The 18244-nt window shown below is 35.6% G+C and overlaps 1 protein-coding gene and 1 pseudogene across 1 annotated transcript; one reads left to right on the top strand and one right to left on the bottom strand.

Moving 5' to 3' along the window:
• Positions 1-4322: 4322 nt before the first annotated feature.
• On the top strand, positions 4323-8555 carry BTG4 (BTG anti-proliferation factor 4). The gene is made up of 4 exons (XM_090267884.1): positions 4323-4495; positions 4937-5074; positions 5869-6067; positions 8376-8555. Exons 1-4 carry the CDS (start codon positions 4323-4325, stop codon positions 8553-8555), a joined length of 690 nt encoding a protein of 229 aa, XP_090124010.1.
• Positions 8556-14776: 6221 nt separating this feature from the next.
• Positions 14777-18244, bottom strand: part of LOC150018901 (U3 small nucleolar RNA-associated protein 4 homolog pseudogene) — a 28065-nt pseudogene continuing 24597 nt past the window's right edge.

Here is an 18244-nt window from a genome sequence, read left to right as displayed (position 1 = left end):
GGGAAAGTTTTTAAATCCCTATGCCCAGGTTGCACTCCATCCCAATTAAATCAGAATGTCTGGGGGTAGGTAGAAGTCAGGCAACAGTATTTTAAAAAGATATTCAGGTGATTTCAAACTGCAGCAATTAGGAAACCCATGCAACTGAGTAAGGGGAATAAAAAATATATCATGGAAAGCTGAAATAAATAAGACACTGTGGAAATGGAAGACCATTAAGGTCTTAGTTGCACCTTTATTTTCTTTTTATATGTTCTGGGTATATAGTAGATACTTAAATACTTACCGAATTGAACTAGCCTTATTAAATCATGTCATTATTAGATGACTTAGCCATCCATTTCCATGGTCCTTATATTCTCATTTTCATACTTCTTAAGCATCAAAGGTATTACACTAGACAATGTGCCCCCAATATCTGTACTTCATCTCCATCACTGATGAGAGTTTTATGCTGAAGTCATCCATATCCGTATCCTCCTACCACTAGCAATGAGCTTTTCATTCCAGCCAGCACGTGAATAATCCATCTCCAAAATCCCATTTTAGAGCCGGCTTCCTTAAAACATTCCTGCTACAAACTGTATTAGATTGGGTTCTTTGAAACAGACTCTGAGTTGGGAGTTGCATGCAGAAAGTTTACTGGAGGGTCCTCTTGAGAGCTATATCTGTAAGGGAGTGAGAAAGATAGGATTGGGGAGAGGGAGAGATGGACCAATGAGGTGAGTGCAGTTGAGGCCTTGGCCTATTTTATGAGGAACTCTGGAGATGGATGGCCCTTCAGAGTTGTTGCACATGAGGCAAGATGGCCAGGTTTTTGTATCTCCACATTAGCCTGAGGTAGTTTCTCAAAGCAATTCCCAATGAGGGATGCAGCTGTGAGCCAACAGTATCAGCTACAATAGTTCCATCAGTTAGAGGATAATTGTGTTGACCCAGAAGAGGTGAACTGGTTGAAGGACCACATTTTCTATTACAAAGTTCAAAAAGACTTATCTTTGACTACTGGGAGTGCGTTGTATGGGCTTTTGTGTCTTTTGATGTGACCATTAGTTTGTATGGTTTGCTTACTTTCTGGTATAAAAATTCCAGGCTCTTCTAGTATACTACCTGAACTAGAACTGGAATCTGCCATTTCTCCATGGATTTTTTTTAAAAGAGGTATTTAGAGACCACAACATGAATGCTAGGATTGTTTATTAATTCTAGGCCTTTTCAATGGACAGAACTAAAGTATACATCTTTGAAAAGAAAAAGAATCACAAGCTCATATTAATCTTGCTATTTCAAATGTAACATTATAGGATTTTTACTTAATTTCTTTATTTCACATTTTTATTTCCTTTTCCTTACATTAAAAAGCTTAGTTCATAACAACGTTAAAGTAAATATCTGCATTCCCCTAGTCTCTCCCCATATGTTTCAAAATGGTAATACTACTGTTACTGTAAACAGTTAGGCTACAAAATAACTTTAAAAAATACATCCTCACAGCTCTTTCTAGAATATATTCCAATGTGTTTTAGAGTCATAAGATTTTGTGAGCACACACTGCTTGATTTTTATCCTCTTCAGCCTTTTAATTCATTACATGTAGCAGGACACATTCTTGTCAAATTTACAGATAACAGGTAGCCAAAAAAGATAAAAGAATTTATTAGAAGACAAAAATCAGGGTTACAAATAATCTCAAATCTTTACAGTGATGGTTTGAATTTAATACAATGAAATATGATAGCTATAGCTGCAATTAGGTTTTATATTCAACTTAATCCACAAAGCATTAGAAAAGACATAATAAAATGATAAATATAAACTTACATTTATTAAGAAGAAAGGCTTTCACTTTTTGAGCACATACTATATGCCAGGCACTCTGCTAAATGCTTCATATAATTTTAAAACTTAATCTTGATAAGAATCTCATAAGGCAATAGCAGTATTGTAGTATGAAAATTGTACTGCATCTAGTAATAATATCTAATATTTACAGAGCATGCCAAGTACCAGGTGCTGGTCTAGGTAGTTTAGTTATCACAACAACTCTACAAATTGGGTACTATTGTTATTTTCCTTATATAGTTTAGGAAATTGAGGCACAGAGAAGTTAAATAGCTTGCTAAGTTACACAGTAAATTGAGGTAGGATCCAGATCTGGTCATCTGATTCCAAAGCCTTAGGTATACTTCTTCCCCTTTTTACAGATGAAGTTATGAAGGACAGAGAGGCTGAGAAACTTCCCCAAGTTTCTAGTAAGTTAAAGATTGGGATTCAATTCACGGCATTTGAACTGATCTCTTAACTGCTCTGCTGTACTGCCTTCCTGTAAAATTACTAGGTAACTAGTGGTTAGATCAGTTGCTTTAACATATTATTAGTTGTAATCTTAATAACAACCCTAGGAGGTTGCTATTTCAATGACAGGAAATGGGAAGTTCAGGAGGCTAAGCAAGTTGCTCAAGGTTACAGATAGCGAGTTGTAAAGTTGCAGTTCACACCCAGATCTGACTCCAAAACCCATTTTCTTGAACATTATACTGTGCAAGAAGACAAAGATGTGACAAAACAACAGCATTAGTAAAGAAGACTACTTGCAAATTCAGTGGGAGGCAGTGGTATGAGGCCACTGCCACCAAGGTGAATGCAACTTGAGGCTGCATTGCAGAAACACGGTACTCAAAGCAAGGGAGGTGACAGTCCCACTCTACTCTGCAATGGCAGAGTACACCTGGAGCACTGTGCATGATTCTGGGCTCCACACTTTAAAGGGGGATTACTCACACACCTGAAACTTAGCCAGAGGTGAGTGCCAAGTTTGGTGAAGGCTCTGAGTAACATTTTTAAAAGAACTGTGAAAAAGCTGAGAGTAGCCCTCAAAGAGGAGACTCAGAGACAGCTGAAAAGCTAGTATTTAATGTCTTCATGTGGTAGAAGATTTGATTCAGTCCAGAGGGAAAAATTAGGCTGCGTATGTAGGGAATCACAGAGGTGGATCTGGCTCCTCAGAGGGAGGAAGGACTGCATGGTGGTTGGAGTTTTTCAGAAATGAAATGAGATTCCTTGTAAGACAATGAATACTTTTTCACTGACAAGAACCTGAATGACCACTTACTGTGAGTGTTAAGGGTTTGTATATCAGGTGAGGTAGTTCTTAAATTTTAACGGGTATATGAACCACCTGGGGGGACTTGGTAAATTCTGATTTCCAGGCCCCACTTTTAGAAATATTGACTCAGTAGGTCTGGGCTAAGTTCCAAGAACCTGTCTTTTTAACAAGCAGCATGGTGGATCTAAACCGGGTGGTCACTGACTCACACTTTGAGAACCAGTGACACTAGATAAACAGATCTCTTCCACTTATTTCACAAATAAACATTTTAGTAAAAAATGTGTGCAGTCAAAATGTGGCTGTTCAGAGAAAGTTGTCATAAGTTTTATAAAAGATTCAAGACAAAATTCTTTAATATGTTGGCAGTTACAATTAGAAATGAAATTACTGAAATGTAGAATATTAGCATATGGAAGGAAAAGGCTTGATTCTCAATCTGTCAGAAAGAGAAGACTTTAAAAGTAAAACAAAAGGTACAAATGCAGTTTGAAAATCTTTAAACACTTCAAGGACCCAGTCTACATATGACAAGGAGCAATTTCATGGGGACCTCAAAAAAGCTGATTATCCTAAATGACAGCACCTGTGTTAGGTTAAACACCTACCAGGCTTTGGGGCCCAGGCTTCTATAAATTTCAGCCTAAAACTAACAAAACACATGTGGGTGCGAATTGGAAGCTTAAAGCATAGTTGGTCTGCCTCTCGCCCACTTTTTGTTGGGGCTAAAGAATTTTTGCTGGCAAGTATATGTTTGATTAATCTTAACTTTTACTTGAAGTGTGCAATCTGAGAGCCACATTTTAAAACTACTGTATCCTGAAATGTTTTTGCTGTCTGTAAATGTTTTTTAAAAGTGGTACTTGGTGTAATTACTGTCCTATATCAAGACTTTCTTCTATTTTAAATTGCATAATGATATTTCATTTATTTCTTAAGTATATTAAAGTTAAAAAAGATGTTTTTTCTTTGAAAATTGTTAGAAATTGGCTAGTTGAGGAAGTGGTATCTTTGGCTGTTTTGTTGATTGATAGTATTAATGTGCTTATTTAGTTCATTAAGAACTAGCAAATAATTTGTTTTAAATTTAAGGCATTGAAAATTTCCAAATAGCAATTACATGTAGGTAAGTTAGGAACTTGTTTCTATTTAATTTCTTCTTGCTTCCTTTTGGTAGTTGCAGACCTCCTGACAGATTTTTTTCCCCCCTTGAATCATGAGGGATGAAATTGCAACAACAGTTTTCTTTGTCACAAGATTGGTGAAGAAGCATGATAAACTGAGTAAACAGCAAATAGAAAACTTTGCAGAAAGGCTGATAACTATCTTGTTTGAAACATACAGAAGTCACTGGCACTCTGATTGCCCTTCCAAGGGGCAAGCCTTCAGGTGAGAGCTAGTATTGGTACAAAAGGAAAGTAACAAGCATCAGCCCTGATTTTGCCGGCAGTCTAAGAGTAATGAAAGTTTTTTGCATGCAAATTTATTCGTTTGAATGTGATCTTAAAAGAAAGAGATGCATAGGCGATAGAGCAGTTGAATATTATAGTATAAACTTTCGCAATTTCTAACTTGTGTTTACCATGAAAGATATACAGTGACCATTTGGCGAACTAGTTGTGTGACTTAGTGATATAACTCACATTCTGAGTTGCTGTGAGAAAAGCTGATGTTTCACTCTTATTTGTAAAACTGGAGGGTGGGGGAGGCGTCAGGGGAGCGCAGGGGTGAGGTGGGAGCTGTGCGTTTTGCAGCAGTATGCCTACAACATGATTCTCCTGCTAAAGCACTTGTCATCATGCCTTTGTCTCCCTTTCCTTGTTTTTAAAGGTGTATCAGGATAAACAATAATCAGAATAAAGATCCCATTCTACAAAGGGCTTGTGCTGAAAGTAATGTGGACTTTTCTCACCTGGGACTTCCAAAAGAGATGACAATATGGGTAGATCCCTTTGAAGTTTGCTGTAGGTGAGTAGCCTCATTGGAAGTAAGAGATTCTGTTTTCACTGACACCTGGAAACAGGTGTTTAGTTTATTCTGTACACCTTTGTGAAAGATGATGTTCTGAAGCTGTGGGTTAGCAGTGAGGGCAATGGTTGGTTAAGATTTTAGATGCAAACTTTATTAGGTAACACAGACTTCCAGTAGGAGTGGGAAGCACAAAAGATTTTGCATAATATTTAAAATTTGATTTTAATCCCTGCACCCTATTGCCAATAGCAGATTATAATGTCTAAGTATTATAGGCAGTATCAAAGAGGGAGAGGAATTATTTATCATGGTGCAATTCAGTCCATTATTTGGATCAAAAGAAACTAGTCTTTGTCTTTTTCTGAGCAATTAACCAAGATAGTTCTTACAGAATACCTCCACTAATTACAACAAGTGTAGTAGTTGAAGATTATAATGTCTTTCAACTTATTTTGCTATTAAGTCATTTCAATCTGTTTTTCAAAATAACTTTTTGGAGGTGGAATGAGGTAGAAGAGGAAAAAATTAATACTGATATAAAAAGACTTGATGGGATGATGAAAACGCAATAATTTAGACAGATAATGTGTAATAAAATTGTATACTTGAAACTTATATAAATTTATTATCCAAGGTAACCCCAATAAATTCAATACAAAATAAAAAATAAAACCCCCTAAAAAAACAACAACTCTTTTTGTAAGTTAGTGAGTTGTCTCCAGGAAAGATTTGAGATAAAACTGTGGGACATTGAACCCCAAATGAATACTTCATTTTCCTTTTCTACTTAGGTGTGGCGAGAAAAGTCACCCATTTACAGTTGCTTCTTTCAAAGGCAGATGGGAGCAGTGGGAGCTGTCACAACAAATCCAGAATGCCATCAGTAGAGCTACACTAGACTCCTCCTTTGACACATCCTCCGATGAAGAAAATTGTGACAAAGAACCTCAGATGATTCCTAAAGTCAGCAATCCAAAGAGTATTTATAAGGTAAAGGGTGTTTCAGTTCTGTATACTTTTATTCCAATTCCAGTTCTAAAAAGAATATGCTCACTGTCAAAGCAAAGAAACAATGACTGGGAAACATGGAAAAAAACAACACTACAAAGATTAAAATCATAATATTAATATTCTGGCAATTTTTTTTCTTTTATATGTACTTCTTCTCCTTGGCTGAGTGCTCAAGATCTGTACCATCTTTTGCAGTCCCATTTTTCCATATAGTATTTGAACATAAGTGTTCTTTCACCTAAATTTCTTTAGGAGTAAATATTTAAAATAGTGGGCTATTTTTTTTTTTTTTTTTTGACAACAGAAAGTAACATACCACTCATAGGTAATTTGGAAAACTAAGAAATAACAAAGGTCTGTAATACCACCACCAGAGCAGTTTTTCTAAAAAAAAATTTTTTTTTTTACCATAACTCATAGAAAGATATGCACAGCTTTATATTAGAAATAGGTTTCGTGAAACAATACTTATTCTTACTAGGTACAATTCTTCCAATACTTTGTATTAAATTAAATTGATTTCAACCACCTAAATTAATTTCATGGTAACCCATACTTTGAAAAAGTGATCTAGAGAGATCTGTGTTAACACTTTGTATGTGTATACTTATTGGTATTTAAAAAAAAATCACTTATGTATTAATATGTTAAAGCAATTTAAATATTAAAAATTTTAATATTCATTTGCTTTCCTAGTAATTTACTTACTTAATCTATTATTGGCAGATATCTAGACTATTTCTACATTGTTGTGATATAAAGAAAACTGATAACTTGTACTGAGATGTCTGAATTTTAAATTGTTTATGGAAATTTGATTCTCAGACATGGACTTACTGGGTCATTGAGTAGGGACATTTTACTCATTCTCAATATACAGCCAAAGTACCCTCTAGAAAGTTGTATTTATCTGTACTCAGTTTTATGTGAAAGTGTTTACTATTTTTCCTATAACTGGGTATTCTCACTTAAATAGTTTGGTAACAATACTATTACAGATATTAATTAAATTGAAAAATTAAATGTCCCCAAATGTTTAAGGTATTTACTGTCTTTTGAATTTTCTCTTCTTTATCCACGTATCATTTGAGGTCTAAATGTATTGGATTGGTCAAAAAAGTTTGTTCGGTTTTTTTGTACGATGGCTCTAGTAGTTCTTAGTTGTTTTTAACTCCATTTGAAACAATTTTGTTAGATTGTATTGTGACAGCTGTCATATCAGGGTACATTAAAAATTTTATCAAAGTTGGTGAATTCTTGTGTAGCTATTTTAATATTGAAGATGGAAGAAAAGAAGCAACATTTTGGTATGTTATGCTTTATTTCAAGAAAGGTAAAAACGCAACCAAAATGCAAAAAAAGATTTGTGCAGTGTATGCAGAAGGTGCTGGGACTGATTGAACATGTCAAAAGTGGTTTGTGAAGTGTTGTGCTAGAGTTCTTTGGCTGGGCAATGCTCCACAGTTGGGTAGACCAGTTGAAGTTGACAGCGATCAAATTGAGTCATTGAGAACAATCAATGCTATATCACGCAGGACATAGCCAACATACTAAAAATATCCAAATCAAGAAAGTTATTGGTGAAAATGAAAAATGTGTCTTTTATGGAAAAAAAAAATCCAGATGAACTTTTTGGCCAACCCAGTATTAGGACAAGCTCTTCAAACTTCAGGAGTATTGTAACCCCTTGTTATATTACCAGAGAATATTTTTTTCCCTAGCTTGTTTAGTTTTCTAAACTATATGTATAGTTTATATATAGTTCTATACGTATAAAAGTTTAAAATTATATAGTGAAATATTTGCCCTTAATTCTATTATTATGCTTAGAAAGGTCATCTTCCATCTAAGGATCAGATCTATAGTCAGGTATATTCTAGAACAATATCCTTTCCAAGTATAGTCTATAAAATATTTGTGTTGGTCATTTGGGATGTTTAAAGTGGTTATTTCTTGACCTCAGTCCCAGGGATCATGATTAGACAGCTTTAGATTCGACCAGTGAGGCGGGGTGAGGTAAGGGAGAACTTAAAAATATGTAGAAATTTGCACAAATGTGTTTTTAAAAGAATTAATTTTGTTAAAATGTATGAAGTTGACTTTATAACCCCCAAAATGCTAGTCAGGTTTCCCGAAGATAGTTATCTACTTTTATTTCTCTTCATTTGTACTTCCTAACTTTTGACAGGTTTACCTTCTGAGTTATTGTTTATTTAATCCTTACTAGCTTATTAGTTTACAGAAGATCTTTATACTACCTCTTTTTCCTCCACCCCGACCCCCACAGGTTGAAAACTTGAAACGTCCCTTTCAATCTTGGTTCCAAATCCCCAGCAAAAAGAATCTGACGGATGGCTGTCTGGGTTTCCTAGGAAACGCTTGTCATGCGTTGTGTAAGAACCCCAAGGGTCATAGGCCTGCAGCTCTCTGCCGGGTGGACAGGTACCACTGGGTCAACACAAACTGATAAAGCAGTGGCTGGGCACTCAGTGCAGCAGAGCTCAAAGGAGCCACTTTATTTTATCTAAACCCAAACTAGTCTAAGGTGGAGAGGCCCATGAAACAAAAAATAATGACATTAGAGACCAGCGTGCATCATGGTGAATCCTCTTACGTAAATTATGACTGTGTTCTTAGTTGTACTTTTAATCCTTACTTAATTTCATATAAAGTTTTATGTAATACTAATGAATGTACCCAATAAGGTAATAGAATTAAGATACTAACCTGTGATAAGATTCAATGAATTATGAAAATTAACAATTTAAATAAATGTATTGTGTTTTTAATATATTCCTTGTTCAGTTTGTTGCAAGAAAATTTTAAAAGTTTGTGTTTCTTCATTATCTATTTTAAAAAAATAGATCATCATTTATGGAAGAGTGATCTTCATAATATAGTTTTTGGTTCTACTTTATTACCTGCCCTCACTTTTATTCATAAGGTCAGTGAGAGCTCATTTGAAAATTACTCCTTAAGAAAAATAATTCTCTTTTTAAAAAATTAGTTTATTTCTAAACCTTTTAATAGACTTAATCATTATGACTTGTTTTATAAGAGTGATACAGTCATCCTCTTATATATACAAATGTAAGAATATATATACAGACAACTTAAATAGAAAACCATACTAAAGGAGCTACTTGTTAAAATATTTGGATTTAACTTTACTTGATCTTAGCAAAATGAAGAAACCTAAAGTGAAACAAAGGATTACTGATATATTTAAAAGCTGTTCTATCACAAAGTATTTTATTTCCTGTAAGACTTCTTTATGATTTTTTTTTTTTAAAGGAAAACACCAGGAGGCTGGAGCAGTCTTTTAAACTTAATTTTTTTTATACAGTATAATTTGTTGAACTTAATTTTTTTTATACAGTATAATTTGTTGCTATGTAAGTTGCAGAAATGAACACTCTTCACTTTTTTTCCTATCCCTATTTCCCATGTCATTTTTTAAGACTGAGGTATAATTGACAGATAACATTATATTATTTTCAGGTATATAACCTAATTTGAATATATATGTACCCTGTGAAATGATCACCACAATAATTCCAGTTAACATCCACTACCATACATTGTTACAAACATATTTTTCTTGTGATGAGAACTTTTAAGATTTACTCTTTTAGCAATTTTCAGATATGTAATTTGTTTACTGTCAAGGTTTAACATTTATGTTCTGTCCTAGAACAATTATTCCTGTAGTTTTATCTCAGTTCTATGTTTCAAATGATTCAATGCTCATCAATAAACTTTACTATATGTGAAATTTATTTTGATTCATCTTTGGTTAGCTGGATTTTATTGTTAAGCAGCTTTTCCTTTTTTAAAAATTAAACTTTTTGAGAGAATTGTAAATTCACATGAAGTTAAGAAAGAGAGAGATCCTGTGTACGCTTCATGTAGTTTCCACCAATGGTAACATTTTATGAAATTATAATGTCACAACCAAATATTGACATTGATGCAGTCAGGGTACAGAACATTTCTATCACCCACAAGCATCCCTCTTGTTACCCTCTTATAGTCACACCCGCTTCCCTCCCATTCCCATCTCTTCCTTAACCCCCTTGACAACTACTAATCTGTTCCCCATTTCTAATTTTGTCACCTCAGCATATATTAAATGGAATCATAGGTAGGTAACCTTTTGGGATTGGCTTTCTTCACTAAACATAGTTCTCTGGAGATTCACCCAGGTTGTTGCATGTATTAATAGTTTGTTTGTTGTTATTGTGTTTCATGGTATGGATATACCAAGATTTGTTTAATCATTTAACCATTGAAGGATGACAACTGGGTTATTTCTAGTTTTGGGGATTATGAATAAAGCTGCTGTAAACATTCATGTACATAAAGTGGGTACCTAAGACTTTATTTCTCTGGGATAAGTGCCTAATAGTGCAATTACTAGGTCATATGGTAGTTGCATATGGTAGTTGCATATTTAGATTTGTAAGAAACTACCAGACTGTTTTACAGAGTGGCTGTACCATTTTATATTCCCACCAATGCATGAGTCATCTAGTTTCTCCATATTTGTGCCTGCCTTTGGTTTTACTGTTTCACATTTATCAGAATGGCTTAAGCAAAACAACAAAACAGCAAAAAACCCAAAACAAACAAACAAAAATAGTGTTACCTCACTGTAGTTTTAATTTACATTTCCTTCATGGCTAATGATGTGGAACGTCTTTTCATGTGCTTATTTACCGTCTTTATATCCTCTTTGGTGAAATGTCTGTGTATGTCTTCTGGCCCCTTTAAAAATTGGATTATTTGCTTTTTAATCTTTAATCATTGACTTTTGAGAGTTCTTTACATATTTCAGATACTTGCCCTTTGTCAGAAATGTGGTTTAAAAATATTTTCTTCAGTTTGTAGCTTGTCTGTTCATCCTTTTAATAGGGTCTTTTGCAGAGTAAAATTTAAAACAATTTAAGTCTGATTCATTAGTTTTTCATTTTATGGATTGTGCTTTGCCATCAAGCCTAACATCTCTGACCAGGCCTAGATCCCGAAGATTTTCTATTTTTTCCCCCCTAAAAGTATTATAGGTTTATGTTTAAATCCATGATCCATTTTAAATTAAATTTTGTATGGGTAGTGAGACTTCAGTTGAAGTTCATTTTCTTTTTTTTTTCTGTGAATATCCACTTGCTCCAACCCTGTTTGCTGAAAATGTAATTGTTTTTGCATTTGTGAAAATTCAGTTAAGCATGTATGTGTTGGTCTGGTTCTATCTTTATTTCCTTCCATTGATCTGTGTATTTATTTCTGCCAATACCACAGTCTTGATTACTGTAGCTCTGTAAGTCTTGAAATTGGGTAGATTGATTCTTCCCACTTTATGCTTTAAAAAAAAATTATTTTAGCTATTCTGCTTTTTCTGCCTTTCTATAAAAGCTTTAGAATAAAGTTTTGTCTATATCTATAAAAAATCTTGCTGATGTTTTAAAAGGAAATGCTTTACACTTGTATATCAATTTGGGGAAAATCAACATCTTTGCTAGGTTGGGTCTTTCAATCCAAGAACATAGTATGTCTCTATTTAGATTATCTTTAATTTCTTTCATCAACATTTAATTGTTAGCATACAAATCTTATACATGTACTTGAGATTTATACCAAGAATTTTATTTCTGAGTAGTTCTAAGTGGTGGTATTTTAAATTTTGGCATCTATCCGTGTTCACTGGTAATATTTATAAATGCATTTGACTTTTGTGTGTTTGCTTTTTGTCCTGTGACCTTGATGAACTCATTAGTTTCAAAAATTTTTTATATTTACTTTAAAATTTTTATAGATTCCTTAGGATTTTCTAGGTAGATAATAATGATATCTGCATATAGGGACAGCTTTATTTCTTCCTTCCCAATCTGGTGTCTTTTTTTTTTTTTTTCTTGCCTTGTCGTAGTGGCTAGAACTTTCCACACTATGTTGAATGAGAATAGCGAGAACAGACATCCTTGCCTTGTTCTAACCTTAGGGAAATGCAGTCAGTCTTTCACTATTAATAGATATTTACCATTTTTGTAGATGTTCTTATAGCAAATTGAGGAAATTCCCCTCTCTATCTTTCTGACAGTTGCAATTATAAATGGGTCAAAGCTTGACAAATGCTTTTTCTGCATCCATTGTTATAACCTTCTGATTTTTCTGCTTTAGCCTGTTGATATATGAATTACAGTTTCTAAAAAAATATTGGACCAGCTTTGTCTCTATGTATTGTGGTGTATAATTATTGTATTATTGAATTTTATCTGCTAATATTTTAAGGGGTTATTGGCCTCTATACTCATGAATAATATTAGTCTGTATTTTTGTATTGTCTTTGGTTTGGGTATCATGGTAATAATGTAAATATGCTATAAATGTATATAAATGTTATATATATATACATTATAAACACTACATAAAATAACTTGGGAAGTGATCCCTCTTATTCTGTTTTCTGGAAGTGAGCATGTACAATTAGTGTTCATTCTGTTTTTAAATGTTTGGTAGAATTATACGGTGAAGCCATCTGGGCCTGGGGATTTCTTCTTTGGCTTTTAAAAATATGAATTCAATTTCCTTAATAGTTGTAATGCTATTCAAATGATTTATTTTATATTGGATGAGTTATGGTAGTTTGTGTTTTTTTGAGGAATTGGTCCATTTTATCTGTCAAATTTATTTTTCGTGGAGTTGTTGTTTATATTTCCTTATTATCCTTTTACTGTCTGTTGTGATATCTCTGCATTGATTCATGATAATGGTAATTTGTATTTTCTTTCTTTTCCATTGTCAGTTTTGCTAGAACTTTGTCAATTTTATTGACCTTTCTAAAGAAAACAGTTCTTTGCTTTATTAATTTTTTTCCTATTGTTTTTCTGTTTTCAATTACATTGATTTCTGCTCTTTATTACTTTCTTCTGCTTGCTTTGGGTTTACTTTGCTCTTTGTTTTCTAGGTTCTTGAGGTAAGAGCTTAGGTTATTGATTTGAGACTTTTCCTATTTTCTAATGTATATGCTACAAATTAGTACTAGAAGTTTCCCTCTCAGCACTGCTTGAAATGTGTCCCACAAGCTTTTTTTTTTTTTTTAACCTCACCCGAGGACATTTTTCCATTGCTTCTAGAGAGAGGAAGGGAGAAAGAGAAACATCGACACAAGAGAGAAGCATCGATCTTTTGCCTACCACATGTGCCCAGACTGGGGATTAAACACCAGCCTACGCATGTGCCCTGACCAGGAATCTAACCCACAACTCTTCAGTTGGTTACTGGATGATGATCCAACCAACTGAGCCACACTGGCCAAAGCTAACTTTATGTTCACTTTACATGGCCATTCATTTCAATGTATTTTAAAGATTTTACTTATATATTTGTCTGTCTGTCTGTCTATTTATTTATTTATTTATTTATTTATTTATTTATTTAACCAACAGGCACACTGCCCAGGGCTAACTTTATATTCACTTTTCATGATCATTCATTTCAATGTATTTTAAAGATTTTATTTATTTATTTACTTACTTTCAGAGAAAGGAGAAGAGAGGAAGAAAGAGAGGGAGAGAAACAGACATGTGAGAGAAACCTCAATGGGTTGCCTCCCACACACCCCAAACTGGGGACCTGGCCCACAACCCAGGCATGTGCCCTGACTGGGAATCAAACTATTGACCCTTTGGTTTGCAGGCCAGTGCTCAACCCACTGAGCCACACCAGCCAGTGCTCATTTCAATGTATTTTTAAAAGTTTCTTTGAGATGACTTCTTTGACATTTAGAAGCATGTTGTTTAGTTTCTAAGTATTTTGAGATTTACTTCTTATTTTTCTGTTAGTGATTTCTAACTTGATTCCATCCTGGTTTGAAAATATACTCTGTATGTCTTCAATTCTTTCAAATTTTTTCTATACCCTAGGATAAGGTTTGTCTTAATACATATTCATTGGGCATGTGAAAGAATGTGTTCTGCTGTTGGCTTAGGACAGTGTTCCATGAATGTTAATTAGTACTATTGATTGATAGATAATATTGAGTAGTTTTATATCCTTGATGATTTTCTGTCTAGTTGCTCTATAAATTGCTGGGGATAGGTGTTGAAATCTCCAACTATAATTGTGATATGTCTGTTTCTCCTTTCAGTTCTATCACTTTTTGTTTTACATATGGTATAGCTCTGTTGTTTTATGTATACACATTTAGGACTGCCATGTTTTCTTGGTAGATTAACCCTTTTATCACTAATGTCCTTCTCTGTCTATGATAATTTACTTTTCCCTGATGTCCCTTTATCTGATATTAATATAGCCACTCCTGCTTTCTTTTTATTAATGAGCACATGGTATATCTTTTCCCTCCTTCTACTTTTCAGTCTGCTTATATTGTTATATTTGAAGCGAGTTTCTTGTAGATAGCATATAGCTAAATCATATTTTCTGCCAATTCCTGTCTTTCAATTGGTATATTTAGAATATTTATATTTATTATAACTATGCTAGGTCTCAAGTTTGACATTTAATTTTTGTTTTCTGTTTGTCCTCCATTTTTCATTTGTTTTTCTTTCCTTGCCTTCCTGTGGACTACTTGAATATTTGTTGAAATTTCATTTTGGCTTTTTATAATTTTTTTCTTAAAGAATAACTTTGTTTTATTATCATGATTCATAAAAACAAACAGGGTAAAACAGTTCAAGGAAGTGCACACAGATGGTGTCCTGTTTCAAGTCCCAAATTTATTCTTTTTTTGATGGGCAGTGGGAACTGAGCAATGATGTCATCCAGAGGCAGTTCTGTTGTTACCAGTGTTCTTTCATCCAAAAGATCCATAAAGAGTAGAAGCTTATATATCTTAGTAATTTTAAAGGCATGGGTTATGTGCCTCCTGATGATATCTGATTTACTCATGGGAGGAAGTGGATTGTACAGGTTTGGTCATTTGGAAGAAGCAATGACTTGTTGATGATGTTGAACATGTAGGTGCCATGGAGAAGAATATGCATTGGTCACTTGGGATGAAAACTCATGTGCGTGGTGGGATTATGCCTTTAGAGCCAAAAGTGATGAAACACCTGCATCTGGATGGTCTGGCTCTACTCTATATATTGTTTGTCTAGGGTGCTGTATTCAAATATCTGCTGGTCAGAATGAGCAGTGACGAAGTTGTTGGTATTGGGGGTGATGGCCAGAGCAGTCACATGGAAATTGTAAGCAGACACTGTACAGTGAAGTTTTAGATGTTTTACTTGTACACATGGACTCCAGCACTGGTACCTGATGCAGCTAGCCAATTTCCTCTGGACTGGCTGCCAAAAGACACACAGACCCTACCATCTCTGAGTGAGGCTGGAAAGTATGTAGGTGCTTAAAGCCTGATTCCAGCAGGTGAATGATATGTAGAGACCCTTGATTTGATGCCACAAAGAGCTTTGTTGAATCTTTGGTAAAAAAAATCTGAAGGGCAGAGTGAGGAACTACTGAAATTTTGGAAAACTTTTGGAGGCTTATGTTGTCGTGTTCATAATTCAACCGATAGAGAAAAAACCAAGAAGCTGTAGAATAGACTATCCAACTTCCACATGGGGAAATACAGTTGCAAAGAATGTTCTTGGGACCCTTTCTCTTCAGGTGCAGTAAATGATCTGCATCTTTTAGAGTGTGGAAGGGTATCCCCATGCCTTCTTGTTGCAAATGTAGATCCCAGTCGCCAAAGATCTAAGTGACAAGAAAACTAGAAGAGGAGAAGCTGCCTCTTTTCAACAGGAGAGATGTGGATGGAGAAAAGTGATATTTCAGGCAGTAGCATCATAATTCTTTACCTCCAGTTCTTCCATGAGAGAATGAATGGCTAAGTGTGTGTCATTGCTTCCAAATATCAGTGCTGTAAGGCCGTGGGCCATGGTTTGCACATTGTGAGTATGATGCTGAAGTGGTTTGTTTGCACCCACCTCTTCTCACTGCTGTTGAAAGTCACAGACACCAGCTGAAAACAGAACACTGTCCTCTCAGCTGTGCTCACAATGAAATTGTCTTCTTGATCAGATAGAATAATAGACTGTATGTTAGCATTTGTGATGAGATGGTTCTTTAAAAGTGTCCTGGTAACTGAGTCTCAGAACTGCACTTCCCAGCAGTGCCACCTGATAAGGAGGCCACACCCCACATGATACATTTCTGCGCATACACATATACTGCCTATCCACAAGCAACTTTTGAATACTGCTACCTGATTTCACATTAAACAACAGTAATGTAGTCCATGGAGCCAGTGCAATGTGGGTACCAGAGAGGTGCCAGCTGAGATTCCAGATGTGACTTTTTTTATCAAAATTTCTTTCAATCTGGATATTGCCTGGGATGACCTGAAATAGTATTACAGATCTATCTTCACAGCCAACCAAAAATCGAGACCCACTGGGGCTGGCAGCTATGTTCCAAATTGGTCCTACAGAGGCATCCACAGGATACTTGAGGTTTAATGACTGCAAATCATACTCGATAATCTCTGTTGAGTCCAGCACTAAAGGGTTTCTGTCCTGTTGCCCAACACATAGCTTCTGTAGCTTGAGACTCATGAGCTTTTAAAAATTTCTTCTGAAAGTAGTTTGCTGACAAGGTATATCATAAATTTCAACAGTGCCATCTGTTCTTGAAACAGCCAATCTATTTGGTTATGGTAAGCCACATAGCAGATGCCTGATGGAAAATACTTAAAGAAATGAATCTGACTCCCAGCCAAGATGGAGGCCTAGACTGACACATTCTATCTCCCTCCACAACTAAGAAGGAATACAACTACCACAAAACCAGAAATAGCCAGAAGTTCCAGAAAATAAATGGAATTCCAATGTATGAAGTTATAAAGAAGTGGTGCTCATCTGGATAGGTGGGAGGGGTGAAGCCAGAGTGGAGAGGTCAAGCTGTGCTTGCAGCTGCAGCAGTGGTGACAGCAGCAGGATGGCGGTAAACACAGACACCTGTATTTAAGTGGGGCGAGAAGTGCCTGGGGAGCACCCCCGGCTGCAGACAAGACCCATCAGCTTGCGATTCCAATGCCGGGAAAGGCAGACCCCCATTGCCTTGGACTGTGAGGCCCGGAGGAGGAGGCTCCTGGTCTCTTAGCGGAGAATGAACATTAGGAATCCATCTTGGACCCCCCCCCCCCCAGAAAATGCCACAGCGTGGTGGAAAGGGTCACCCAGTTGTGACGAGTGCATGGGGCTCCGCCCCCTATAGCGTAGGAGGTGTGACAGCCCAGTCCAGGAAGCAAAGGTAGACACAAAAGTGTCAGGATGGCCCTGGCTGCTGTGGCTCAGTGGATTGAGAATTGGCCTGTGAGCCAAGTGTCATTGGTTCGATTCCCAGTCAGGGCACATAACTAGGTTGCATGTCAGGTCCCCAGTTGGGGGCACGAGTGAGAGGCAACCACACAGTGATGTTTCTCTCCCTCTTTCTCCTTTTCCCTCTCTCTAAATAAAAAATAAACAAATAAATTAATATAAAAAAAATAAACTGTCAGGATGGCACAGATCATGATAGCGATCCTGGTGACTCAGCTGACCAGACAGCAAATATCTAATCTAATGGCTCAGCAGATAGGAAATTTTTCTGAGGCACAGTTCAGAGCTTTGGTTATAAAAATGCTTACAGACCTAATAGCAGATCTTAAACAAGACAGGGAAGGAATGAAGGCTAGTCCTGCTGAAATGAATGAAAACACATATGGAACTAGTGGTGAGGGAAAGAAAACCAGGGATCAAATCAACAAATCAGAACAAGGGAAGGAACAAACAGTCAACCAGTGCAGAAAGAGGAAACAAGAAGTGAGGAAAATGAGGAGAGGCTCAGAAACCTATGGGACAGCTATAAGCAAACGAACATTTAAATAATAGGATTGCCAGAGGGCGAAGAAGAAGAACTAGAAGTTGAAAAATTATGTGAAAAAATAATGAAGCAGAACTTCCCTGACTTGGGAAAGGAAATAAGACTTACAGGTCCAGAAAGCACAGAGAGTTCCAAAAAAACTGGACCCAGGGAGAACCACACCAAGACCCATTATAATTAAAATGTCAAAAATTAAGGATAAAGAGAGAATCTTAAAAGCAGCAAGAGAGAAGAAAATAATTATGTACAAAAGGATCCCAATTAGACTATCAGCTA

The sequence above is a fragment of the Furipterus horrens genome, unplaced genomic scaffold (genome assembly GCF_987537825.1).
Source record: "Furipterus horrens unplaced genomic scaffold, mFurHor1.1.pri manual_scaffold_2, whole genome shotgun sequence".
In the NCBI taxonomy this organism is placed as follows: Eukaryota; Metazoa; Chordata; class Mammalia; order Chiroptera; family Furipteridae; genus Furipterus; species Furipterus horrens.
This window is presented reverse-complemented; position numbering and strand designations above follow the sequence as displayed.

What these genes read in the sequence shown, in the direction of transcription:
- BTG4 (XM_090267884.1), top strand. Translation starts at nt 4,323, where the DNA reads ATGAGGGATGAAATTGCAACAACAGTTTTCTTTGTCACAAGATTGGTG. An exon ending in TCCAAGGGGCAAGCCTTCAG is followed by an intron (nt 4,496 to 4,936) that starts GTGAGAGCTAGT and finishes TTGTTTTTAAAG; the next exon opens with GTGTATCAGGATAAACAATA. An exon ending in ATCCAAAGAGTATTTATAAG is followed by an intron (nt 6,068 to 8,375) that starts GTAAAGGGTGTT and finishes CGACCCCCACAG; the next exon opens with GTTGAAAACTTGAAACGTCC.